The sequence below is a fragment of the Hippopotamus amphibius genome, chromosome 11 (genome assembly GCF_030028045.1).
Source record: "Hippopotamus amphibius kiboko isolate mHipAmp2 chromosome 11, mHipAmp2.hap2, whole genome shotgun sequence".
Classification (NCBI taxonomy): domain Eukaryota; kingdom Metazoa; phylum Chordata; class Mammalia; order Artiodactyla; family Hippopotamidae; genus Hippopotamus; species Hippopotamus amphibius.
Genome location: NC_080196.1, coordinates 54,933,778 through 54,947,035, shown reverse-complemented (window position 1 = coordinate 54,947,035; position 13,258 = coordinate 54,933,778). Strand labels below are relative to the sequence as shown.

Sequence of the window (13,258 nt, the reverse complement as noted above, 5' to 3'; positions counted from 1 at the left end):
AATAGCTTAAATGTTCAAAAACAGGGGACTGGTTAAATAAAATATGATAAATTATGATGATAGAATACCACACAGATTATTTGGCATCATGTTGAAAAGGATTAATCAGATGGGAAAATGCTCATGATATTTTGTTAAGTGAGAAACAGGGGTTAGTTCCAGTTCTGGCAAAATGGCCCATTAGATAAGCTATTCCTACAGCCTAAAACAGGTGTAAGGTCCTGGGTCACTACTAATAGCCCAGTTTCACAACTAGAAACTTTTAAAGACATCGATTCAAGCTTGTAGTTAATGCTGATTATTTAACTATTATAATTTAAATGTATAAAGCTGCTGGGTAAATCTACAAGAAAAATATCCCTTTACTGGTTTTGCAACTTGAGTCCTTACTTGACAGAAAGGAAGAAAATGCATTTCCTCACAGAACAACGGACACACAGCATTAAGAAGACTGAGGGCAAGTCATCGTCTCACAGCTCTCAATAGGATTAAGGAGTTTTTCTTTCTACATAAAGCAGCTGAGTTTATGCTGATAAAGTAAATAATCCATTAATATTCCACTTCATAAGAATATCTGACTTGTAATAATACACTGACTGGTTACAGGGAAGTTCACTACTCAATAGGGAATATTTAGACAGGAACCCGTTCTTTGTGATAATTTGGGTCCAAGTTTAAGTTAACCTCAAAGACAGCAAGGGGCAACAGACACTTTTTGGTGCACAATGGAATCAAATGAAGTACGAGTGCAGAGGTGAGCAGAGCTGCTGTCCTGGGATGGGGGCAATTACCTCTTAGTACGAAGTCTCTGCGGAAGAGAAAATTAAATGAGATCATGTATGAACAAGCTCACCATACAGATCATGTATGAACAAGCTCACCATACAGTTGGTATTTTGGTGGCTGGAAGGGTTTTTGTTTTTGTTTTTGGCCGCGCCTCATGGCTTGTGGGATCTTAGTTCACAGGTCAGGGACTGAACCCAGACCCTAGGAAGTGAGAACTCGGAGTCCTAACCACTGGACCACCAGGGAAGTCCCCTGGAAGGTATTTCTTAAACACGAGGGAAAAACCTCCCGTGGAGGGACCGACCGCAAGGCTAGCAGCAGATGCGTGATCGTGTGTGGTGGTACTTCCTCTAGGAGTGAGTACGGTGCCCCGTCTGCAGGGAGAGGATCTCCATGTCAGCGGTGCTGGAACTTCCTAGGAGACACTTCCTCTGAGAATGGAAAAGGAACAAAGATGGGGAGGTGGTAGAGTGGGGCGTGGGGGTGCATGGCCTGTCCCCACCTCCATTTCTAGCTGACCCACCTTGTACTTCTATAGCTTTGATGTGAAGAAAAAGTTTTGGTGCTTAAAAAAAATTTGGAAAATGGGAGGGAAGAAGGAGAAATGGGGAAGTGGGTGATAAAATTGAGGGGATGGAAGAAAAGAGGGAGACCAGCCTTTTTCTGAGCTTCCTCCTTATCTGGCCTCCACTGTCCTCTCACTTCAGGCCTGAGTCTTGGTCTTTGTTCTTGTGCAACCTTGGCCAGGAAGGCTTCAGACAAGTCAGAAAGGCGGGAACCAGTCCGCACCTCCGCCCCCAGGGGAAGTCCACACACAGAGCAGAGCAGAAGCCCTCTGTCCATGCTGTGCTCGCCTGACTCCTTGGCCCAGGTCCTTGCTCTCCTGTGAGGCCCTTCCCGCCCCCGGCCCTGTGGCAGCACCGCACACAGAAGGCTCCACAGGTGAGGGGCAGGCCGCAAGCGCTCGCCAACACAAGTGACAACTCTCAGTATGCTTTTTATTTCCCATCTGGACTGTGAGCCAGGGGACAAAGCCCACCCCACTGCTGCCCCTTTACTACTCACTGAAGGCATTCAGTGAACATACGAATGGAAAAAATGGAGAGGCACTGGAAAAAAAAAGAAGTGGATGAAGAGGAAAAATAGGAGAAGAGTTAAAGAAAAAAGTGTGAATAAAACTTTACTATAAAATGTGAATGAAGACACTGTGTAATGTGATCTGGGATGTATCTAACTGTCTGAGTATCTGTGGCCATTTTTATAAGTGAGCAAATATGACCAGAGATAAATCAATCTTGGTTTAGGAATTCCCTGACATTGGGAATTCATTAAGGTGAGGAAAAGAACACCCGTTCACCAATTTAGAGAAGGCAGGATTCCTCAGCCTCTTTTCAACTTTCTACTTGTGGGAGGAACTGCCACATTCCAGAGGTGGAAGAGACCTCAGATGAAGGACACTGTGGCGGCTTACACAATAAGGGACCTGTCTCCGTGTCCTGTCCACAAAGCCAGAACCAGAACCCATGGCACATTCCATGTAGACACCCGTCCTCACTAATCCACCCTATAAGGAAACCCAGCTTGAGTTTCAAGGTGCTTTGTTCACATCTATATAAACGTCAGTTAATCATCAGCCTTTACAAGAGATATTTTTCTGAGTTGGCTTTAACCAGTTGGTAGATAATCTTAAAGCAGCTAACATTAAGAAAACTTTTTAGGATGAACACAACTAATCTACCACAATTAAAGCCAAGTTTCATCAATAGAAACTCTACTGAGCCTCAGAGAGGGCACCAAAACAACAAAACAAAACAAACCAAAAAAAAAAACCTCTCTGAAACTTTGTTACAAAGCCCAAGTTTGAAATATAGTTGTTTAAAATTAAAGCCTTCTGGAGCTTCCTAGGTGGTGCAGTGGTTGAGAATCCGCCTGCCAATGCAGGGGACACTGGTTCAATCCCTGCTCTAGAAAGATCCCACATGCCGTGGAGCAACTAAGCCCCTGCGCCACAACTATTAAGCCTGCACTTTAGAGCCCGTGAGCCACAACTATTGAGCCCATGTGCTGCAACTGCAGCAGCCCACACACCTAGAGCCTGTGCTCTGCAACAAGAGAAGCCACAGCAATGAGGAGCTCACGCACCACAACGAAGAGTAGCCCCCACTCACTGCAACTAAAAAGAATGCCTGTGTTCAGCAAAAAAGATCCAACACAGCCAATAAACTAAATAAATAATAAATTTATAAAAATAAAGGCTTCTGTTCATCTTTGTTTTCTAAATTTTAAAGTTTGAAACTCCTATTTAGAAGTTTTAAAATTCTATATTCAGAAGTTAAAAAAAAAAGGGGGGGACGTAAGGCGCCCTCACATTTACCATCTCCACCCTGGGGCACTTTACAGCGTCAGCTGTCACTGAAGAGGATGGAGGGATGCACCCAGGACCGTCCCCTCTGTCCCAGGAATTGGAGGGCCCCACCTTGCTCACCAGGGAGCCATGATTCCCCAGGCCTGGGCCAGCAGCCAGCAACAAACACCCGGCTCAACACTCCTCAGCACCGTACTTCACGCTTCCTTTCTAACTGATGGCAGGCACGCAGACACGGCCTCGCTCAATTAAGAGAACTGTGTCTAGCAAATCATCTCAAGATCTGGACTTAGGGCATCAGCTCAGTATTTTCACAAAAAGGAAAAGTAAGATGACTGCAGAGGGCTCCCACTGCCTGCCTCATGGCCTGGGCAGTCAAGGACGAGGAAAGGGCAGGAAGGGGGTCCTGGGCACAGGGGACAGCACATTCCCTGCACCGGACACCAGTGCTCCCAAAAGACTCTGCGAGGGTGGCACTGATGTCAGCACTGTCCAGCTTGGTCACCTCCAGCCACACGTGAGAACTCACTGAACTGAGTTTTTAATTTATTTAATATAATTTACATTTCAATCATCATAGTGTTAAACTGTTTTTCTCACAGGTCAGCATACATTTCTTTAAATACTTGAGTGTCTGTTGGGAGTTAGGAGCTGGGAATATAAAGTGAATTTCGCACCTTCTCCCCTGGGAACTTGTACTTGGTGGGAGAGAGAAATAAACGGATAATTACATCACAAAGGGTTAGTGCTCTAAGGAACAGATGGATAAGAGGTTATTATGGAATCCCAGAGGAGCTGGGGTGTAGACTGCACACAGATGCACAGAGCAGAGGAATGAGGAAGTAAGCAGGAAAGAGCAAGGGGCCCAGGGGGCTGCAGGGTAAACTGAGGCAGGGAGCGATGTCATGGGCACCAGGTGGCGCAGGCTCTGACACATCTTCTCAGGGGACAGGAACTTAATCCTGTAAGTGGTGGGGAGCCTTCAAAGGTCTCAAGCAGGAGACAGAAAGACCCTGGTGGTATCTGCAAGATGGAATCGGGAAGCTAGGGAGCAGAAAGATATGACATGACTGACGAGAGCTCATGCACTGAAGTCGGGCAGTAATGAGAATATTTCTTTACAATTCTTGGCATTTGGAAGACATCAAAACTGTTAACACTGATACGGCTGGATGAGGGCGTTACGAGAGATTAATTCCTCAAATTCTCACTTGAATGACTGAGGAGAGAAGCCTGCTGTGCGCGTGTTTGGTTTGGAGGGGGAGGAGATATAATTTCATTTTATACAAGGTGACTTTGAGGATCGGGTAGTGGAGACACGATACTGATGCTGCAGACAGAGGCTTTGAGAGACCTGGGAGCGCCCACATCAGCAGCAGGAAGGATCTGCAGGGCATGGACACGTGTCTGGGGGTCTGTTGATGTTACTATTACAGAAAGAACAAGCTGCAGTAATGGGGTGGGGGGGTGGGTGGTGTGTGTGTGTGTGTGTGTGTGTGTGTGTGTTCTCGACAGGAGAGAATCTATGAAAATGTTCTTTTTCCTTCCTTGAAACAAAGGGAAACATATTTAAGATAATAGAGGTTTGAAAACTGTTGACTTAACCCCACTGTAATCTAAAACTACAACATATGTATGTCACAAGTTATTCTATAAGCTACAGCCACTATATTGGCCTTTATTAAATAACAGTAAGTGATCCACTGTTTCATTTCCTGCTAAACAAATAAATTTTAAACCTAACTGTAAATGACTGAAAAATGGGAAGAGATTAAGCAACAGCTGGAGTAACATGAGGACCCGTCAGAGGGCGCTCCCCTCCTGACCCGAGTCGGGACGCGGGGGCTGCAGGGCCTCACCTCCGAGTCGGAGCTGTCCAGCTCAGCCAGGGTGGGGGCTTTGAGGAGCTTCTTCCTCTGCGCAGGCACCTGCTGTGTGGCACCCGCCCCTTTCTGTCTTGACTGTGACGTTAACCCTCCACTCACCATCGATGGCTCCACAACACTCATTGGAGATTCAGGGCTGGTCACCTCTGGTAAAACAAAGGTGAAAGCTTACCTTTTCCTGAGCACAGAAATGTAATCAGTGGACCAAATGCACTTTCCCAAGTACCTGCACTTGGAATCACACCTGAGGCGACATGGATTTCTACATCATGCAAATACAAGACAGAGGCTAGACACAGTAACACCTATGCAAATAAGATGTTTGTGTTAGACATTAACTGCCATATTCAAATAAAGGAAACCTTTAAGTGAATAATTATATATTCATATTTGTAGATTAAAATTTAGAACTGGAAGAGATCCTACAGATAACTGACTACAACTTCTCTATTTTCCAGAGGCCCAGAGAGGCTAGCTTTACTTTATAGCCTCTAAAGAGCTAGTGATCAAGGAATCACAGTGATGGCATGCACAAAGCCTAAGGCACATGGCTGTAAGATCTGGAAATGGTTGCATTTTAAAATAAAAATAGCTAATAATCTATATACATATAAACATGAACACAAAGAATCTGGGATACATTGCCTCTGATACAGCTGATTTAGATTATCCAAAGCTCAAATCTGGATGGGAAAGCATTGAAAGAAATGTGGCAGCACAGAGTACACAGCATGGGGTATGGAGTACAGGCTACAGAACAGAAAGCACAGAGCGTACGGGATACAGTGCAGAGGGTGTGCAGGACAGAGCACAGAACACGTGGTATACAGAGGATAGAACAAGAATGCAGAGTAGGTAACATAGCATACAGAGTTTACAGGATACAGTACAGTAAGATATAGATGGTTTGGATTCAAAGTCTAGCTCTGATGCTAGTTGTCTGACCTTGAACAAGTTACTTAAACTTTCATTCCTTGTCTGTAAAATGGGGCTAACAACAGAAACGGGCTTGTTGTGAGGATTAAATAAGTTAACAATTGCATATAAAATACTTAACAGGGCGTGTGATAAAGGCAATGCGCAGCAAATGTCAGTAATTACTAACACTGGCTTTGTCTCCCTCTGTGAGTGCATGAAGAGGCTCAGAGTGATTCAGCTGGTCACACAGCAGCACAGCAGAGCTGACACCACAGTTCTTGTCAGCACTGATTCTAAGCGTACCTTTTTCTGTACTGGAGCCTATAATCTTCCAATGCAAGTGGACCTAACTTTCTTCAGTATTTCACTAACTAATAATTTTAATAACCAGCTACTCAGAGTATTTAAAAGCAAGCAAAAGCAGTCCCTGCATGATTCACCTCACAGACCAGTCCTTAGCCTGGTCTATGTCCGTGGAGCAGTCTGTGGGACCTCCACCAATGGGGCTGAAGCGTATGCTGAGCACTAAAGGAAGAGGACAGGATTAACGCTCGTTTAGGAGGGAAGCGTTGTACCTGAAGTTACTATAAAATACAAGAATGTTCTATTTATAGTGGCTCCTCCCAACATATAATATTTAAACGCTTGAAGTGGAAGAGGTGGATTTCCAGGTAAGTGTGGATTTCCACACTTCAGAATGCAACTGTGTTCTAGTACAGCCTTCCTTGACATTACTTAAAATAATTAGGTAAATTATTTATTATAAATGATGTATATCTAACAATATTCACAATTTCAGCTTATTTTTAGAGATCAAGAAGGCCAGAACTAGAACTAGAACTGCCCTTGTGAACTAGAAGGAAGGGTTTGAGTGAGCAAGAAAAGAATGAGGAAAGGAAAAAAGGAAGAAGACAAACTTGTCATCAATCACTTATCATTTTACATAAAATGTTTAATAGAAAACTTGACAACACATGAGTTAATTTTGTTATTACCTCTCCAGGTATTAAGTAGCTAGAACAAATATATAATTAGGGGAGGGGGTGTGCTGAAGGGGACAAAAGGGCAAAAGCAGCAAGTTTTTACACAAATTACAAAGGTTAAAATCTTTAGATAAACCTTTCATGAGGAGGTGTAGAGAGCAGTAGGCTGCCACACTTAGCGTAATTTACAAGTTTTCCAGAGAGCAAAGGAAGAAATGATTGTGCTAAATGAGTAATTCCTATTCAAGAAAAAAGGTAATGTTTAAATATGGTCTTGAAGTACATTTTGAAAAATCATATTCTACAGCACACATTTTTTACACACTTCCTACAGAGGTTCACGCTGTAGCAGCAGCCAGTCTTCCAGCAAAAAGCACATGTATCTCCCACCTGCCCAGCTATCCACACCCCAACTGAGACTCGGCCTGGAGACACAGTGAGCTACTCCAGGCGGGTCTCACAGGTCCAAGCCAGAGTTTCCCTAAAGGCGAAAGCACTAGTGGGTGCATGGAAGAACATTAAAACAGTTTTAATGGCTATGTATTTAATGTTTCAGAAAAGATATGATTACTATATCAGATACATGATTTTATAGATCCGTTTGCTTAAGAAAATTTTAAAAGTTACTTATGGTAGAATTAAAAAGTTTAAATAGTACTGGTGGCACTTAAGTCTGGTAAAATCCTGAGGGTGATGCTGCACTGAAGTTTAGGGAACACTGTTAAGAACAGTGGCTACCATGAGCTAATTTTATTCTCAATGCAAGGGATTTGAGAAATTACCCAATAGCTCTCTAACTGCCTGAAGACTTTGCTACGGTTGGTAACTGTGCTTGAGCTCACTGACGCAAACTATGGAAATAAACACCTAGTATTAAATTCCAAGCTTTGAGATAAATGGAATTAATAGAAGAACAAGTTTTGTCCCAGTCAGGCTTCAGGATGGTCTCCATATGTAAGACTAAATACTGTGTATAATTTTATCTAATACTGCATACTTGTAAAAGCCCCAGGTGAACATACTCTTTTTTTGCTTTATAAAATATTTTTTATTACGTAAAATTTCAAATAAATACAAAAGTAGAAAGGACTCACGGTCAATCTTATTTCATCTATACTCCTCGATCTCTCCCAACCTAGGTTTTTTTTTTTTAATTCACATACATCATATTTTAGTATGTATCTCCGCCCATAGACATTCATGATTATATATATTTTATATGTATATTATATACAATGTATACTTACATATAAATCACATATATTCATCAATAATTTATATGTTATATACATGTATAAGTCTATCTATTCTGTTTGGTGCTTTTAATGGAAATTTCTTTTCCTTTAATTTTTCCAGAATTAAGAATTTTATATAGGGAAGTTCTAAGAAGTAAAAGCGAGAGAAAAGATTTTCTTATGAGCATTATAAGATTCTAGAGTCTGATGCTCTTCCATCATGTGGGAAAGATTCATATGTCTGTTGAGGCATGTGGGAAAGTGTGTGTGTCCTACATCATTCCTCCTGGATCTCAATCTATCAATGCCAGGTGAACATACTTTTAAGAGATATTTTTAAGTAGTCTGATTACTTATACTTTCTGTTCAAATGAATAAATCCTCATTATCACTTCAATGTATACAGTGAGAAAAACCAAACCCTTGGATAAGACTTTAGACTTCTTCTATATAAGACAGAATTTCTGGTGATATTTATAAGTAAACAAACTATTTAAGATGCTAGATACAGCTTTAGAAGTCACATGCCTCAGGTTCAGAATCTAAAACGCATAACTATGATATTAAATACTTTATGTAATAACTTCTATTATTACATAGTGTAATAATGTCTGTTAGATACACACCCAGCTGCTGCCTTATTTAGTTGGAAGAAATATGACTGAAAATAAAGACTGTATATTTAATATTTGCAACAGAAAAATAAATTATACTTACCTTAATTAGTGTTGAATGGATTAAGATTTTCCACTAAGAATTAATTTTTCTAAAACATACCTCAGCAGAACATACTTCAATGTGTCTTTTTCTACACTTACGTGCATTACCTACACTATGTTTAAATATTTACTCCTTAGTTTGCTAATTTCCCAACTTAGAGAAGAAATGCATCCCAATCTTTTCATTTAGGTTAGAAGAATGGATCAATCTTTTCCATTTATAATTTGGGACATTTCAATTGATTAGTCAAAATGCAATAACAAAAATATGAAAACACAAGAAATCGAGAATGAAGCATGTGGAAATTGAAAAGTACACTAAGGTACAAAATAAATCATGGCAAATGATAAGCAGTGAAAGCAAATCAAAATTTTTTGTTGCTCCTTTACATTGAGGAGGCTCAGCACCAAGAGCTTTCTCCCCAACACAAGAACCCATCTTATAACCTGTAAGACACAAACACACCTACATACAATTACATGTGTGTGGGCATGCACACGGTCCAGGTCAGCCACCTGTGCCTACTTTACGGGAGCCAGCAGTCAGTGTGTTTAGGCAGCCAGCCACTCCCAGAGAGTCCGCCAGGAAGGAACAACTTCAGTAGTTATTTAGAAGAGATGGATCTTAGTACATACTGCCAACTTTTGGAGATTCGCAGTAACACATATGTTCTCAAACATTTCTGAGTTTATTTTCCAGACCAAATTTTTTTTTACAAAGTTACTCTGCAGATGGTTGATAAAATAAAAAGTCAAATGGATAAAGAAAACAAAAAAACTCTTCAGTGGTCAGTCAAAAGTAATAAATGAAGACTAACATATTTATCTGAGTTTCTTGAAAGTGCAAATATTAGTTATGCCTAAGAGAACTACAAATATACACAAAAATTTAAAAAGCAGTTGGGAACTAGTTTAGCAGTTGGAGGATACTCAGCAAATATTCATAGACAGAACACAATTCTAGAACTCTCTGGTTCTTTAAATATGAATTTGTATGTAAGGTATGCCAACAATTCCATGGCATGTAAAAGAAAATTCTGGAAGGAAATACTAGTGTCAATATCTTATCTTATTTTACATTCAAAACAGCAGCTTCCAAAGTCTAAAATTCTAATGTGCAAAACATCTTATTGGGACTAAGCTGGCTTTGAAAGTTCACTCATATATAGTTTGAAAATTCAATTTAAAAAGGGGGCTGATTTTACAGGTCCAGTTCAGTCATTAATAGTTACCTGTTTCACTATTAATCCCTGTCTATTTTACAGAAGGGCTGTAAACTTGTACTACAAACCCGGAACATATGATTATATTTTACAACCAAAGCCATTACAAGGCTCGTGTGTTTTAGACTCTTAACCAGCACATGGGACCGCGTGACAAGGTCCCACGCACAGGAGCACTGGGCACGCACACAGCTCCTGCCCCTCAACTGAGGAGCAGCTGTCCTCTGAAGCAGCTGACAGTTCTGAGTTCAGCTACTTGAATAACTGAATGCTTTAGAGAGTAAGAAGCATCAAAACTGTGTTTCTAGAAAGCATCTTCTATGCTCTGAAGGCAGAGTTCTGCTAGACTCTGACAGTGCTGCTTTATGAGACTGTGGGTGGGGTGGGCACCGTGTTCTATGACCACAAGCGTCACAGTTCTTCCACTGGGCCTTGCAAGGCAACACATTTATTACAGTTTTAATTTTTTTTAAGTATACTATTTTCAAACAAACAGAATGTTTTATTTGACTGACCACAGCTGAGAGAAGAAGCCTTTCAATTTTCTTTTTTGACATGTTTGAACAAGCAGATGAATGAAATGTATTTCACAGAGACCACAAAACCCATGTCAGGTGTGAAAGTGCTTTTTTTTTTTTTACCTGACAAGTCAAAACTGTAAGACATGCTAAGTGGCCGCATTGCTGAAAAAAGAAAACAAACAACAAAAAGAAAATAATTCAGCCGTTAAGATATACAGGGAGGACAAAAAAAGGAGGAGGGTTCAAGACCTGTGGTGGCACATTTCACACTTTAAGGCAGAAGGCAGTGAATAACAATCTGAAATACAATAAAACCATGCATCTTAGTTTTAATTATATCACTAACACTTGAACACTAGTAACAATAAAAGAAAAAAAAATAATTTTTAAAGAACATTAAAAATGAAAGCATGATAAAGATACAAACATTTTAGAATCATAGTACAGGACTTTTTACTTAAATATAAAAGAGTTCAAAAGAAGAAGCAAGCCATGTTGTAAAACATGATTTTAAGGAACATACAAAATCTTTAAAATTTAACAACAAATGTATTCTTTAATAATTTATTTCAGGATGAAAATTTGGCTCTCTGCATACCGGTGAACCACCTTACAAAAATCTCATTCAGGTACTACCAGCATCACAAAGTGTCACCAATTCTTTATTGCAGGCAGCGTAACCGGACAGTTGCAGCAAGGCCTCAGGAGTCTGAGAGCCTGAGTCTGAACCTCAGCTCTGCCACTTACTAGCAGTGTGATTCTGGGCAAGTTACTTAACCTCTCTGTGCTTCAGTTACTTCACCTCTCTGTGCTTCAGTTACTTCATCTGTAAAACGGGAATAATGGTACCAATTTCATGGGATTCTTATAAAAAATAAATAATTCCATACAATAAAAGGTGCTCAGAATAGTGCTTAGCACATGGTAAAAGTTAAATGAATATAATCTCTTAAGAATAAACATTTATTTCCTGTTGAAATCATTTGTTTTAAAAACTTTATTACATATACTAAAAAATACTGAATTGTGTATTTTAAATGGGTGAATTTTACACTAGGTAAATTATATTTCAATAAAGCTGATTTAAAAAAGGTTAATAACTAAGGTTAGACAAATTTGGATATTCCTAAGATTGATAATTACCTATTTTCACTGCAACCCTATCCATCCTATGCCCCCAGTCAGGGAGGACAGGTGCCTGTGTGGTCAGAAAGGGAGAGAACCGCAAGTCCACAGGCTTGTCAGGCACAAGGTCCCCCCAGCTCATGTTTCTGAGGCAGATGGCCTATACAGTTCTAACACCCAAATTTAACAGAATGAAAGTATCTCTCCATGTGTTTTCGGCAGATGTTTTTAAAGGAATAATTTACATTTACAACCCCAAATCTCAACACCGTATGAGATGTTAGAAGAGGTGTTAGGAAAAAGAAAATGATCAGATATGAACAAAGACTGATGCACAAGAATATAATTTCAGACTTACTAGGGAAAAAACGGAATTAGTCTGTAAAACAATAGAGAAATAGGTGAGTAAAAGACAACTTAGCCATATGTTAGTAATCACGTCCTTATAAATAATGTTGTGGGTCATGCTTAATGACGTGGAGAGACGTTCCTGCCACCCACAAGGTTATGTGAGGACAGCAGACACTGCGCACACAGCTCATGTCCACCTCATGACACACAAGCACGGTCACAGTGCACGCCTCTGCTGGTGAAACTACAGGTGACAGTTCTTCTTCAAACATTTCCCTAATTTCTACAGTGTGTTTCTACTTGCAATTACATAGAGGGGAAAAGTTATAAAACTATTTAGGGAAAATTTTCTTCCAGATAATTCTACCAACTTTATCCAAACTCCCCAAAGTGAAACTTTATAGTAAGAACCAATGTAGGGCTTCCTAGGTGGCGCAGTGGTTAAGAATCCGCCTGACAATGCAGAGGTCACGGGTTCGATCCCAGCTCCAGGAAGATCCCACATGCCGCGGAGCAACTAAGCCCGTGTGCCAAAAAAAAAAAAAAAGAACCAATGTAGATCTGCAGAAAGAAAAGGGCCCAAATCTCTTACTTTCCAATTAAGGTTCAAGATCAATTTTAAAAGTAAGACTCATAGAACAATCACTTTCAATAACAATTCAATTCTGGTTGTTGTGAAACACCAATTTGTAAGGTTAAAATAAAACAATAAGATATACTAAACATAAAATTGATATTTAGTTCTTCTAAAGTCGGTTTCCTGTTAGCATCTAATTTGTTGAAAATGAAACAGAAGAAAATGTATATGACAAGGGTGTAATGTCCCTTCTGTGCAACGTGGGGTGTCCCCTTGTCACCCACAAGGACTGCTGGTCTCCTAAATGCTCCACCCTGGCCACCCTGTTTGTCCCTGACAGGCTGCTGTTGGCGCTTGCAGGCCCCCACTACAATGAGAACATGCACCTGCTGCCCTGAGCCACTCCCCTGTCAGCACCTGTGGGCAGGGACTCCGCCTGCCTGTCTCTCTACCCCAACAGCTGACACAGCTATTTAATAAACACTTGGAAAAATGAAGGAACTACATGTCAAATATCATCCAAATCACACAAGCATGTTACGCCTGTCTTGTTCCTTTCTCTGTGCTAT

At 40.5% G+C, this 13,258-nt stretch overlaps 1 protein-coding gene across 8 annotated transcripts in view; it reads right to left on the bottom strand.

Annotated features, from left to right (window-relative positions):
* SPIRE1 (spire type actin nucleation factor 1) overlaps nucleotides 1–13,258 on the bottom strand; it is a 214,381-nt gene that overhangs the window by 24,932 nt on the left and 176,191 nt on the right. For all 8 annotated transcript variants that reach the window (XR_009047974.1, XM_057698892.1, XM_057698893.1 and 5 more), the window contains one exon: nucleotides 5,011–5,183. Coding sequence is in view for 7 of the 8 variants with exons in the window: in XM_057698892.1 (XP_057554875.1) it covers nucleotides 5,011–5,183 (173 nt within the window). In the remaining variant the exon portion in view is untranslated. The remainder of the gene's footprint in view (nucleotides 1–5,010; nucleotides 5,184–13,258) is intronic.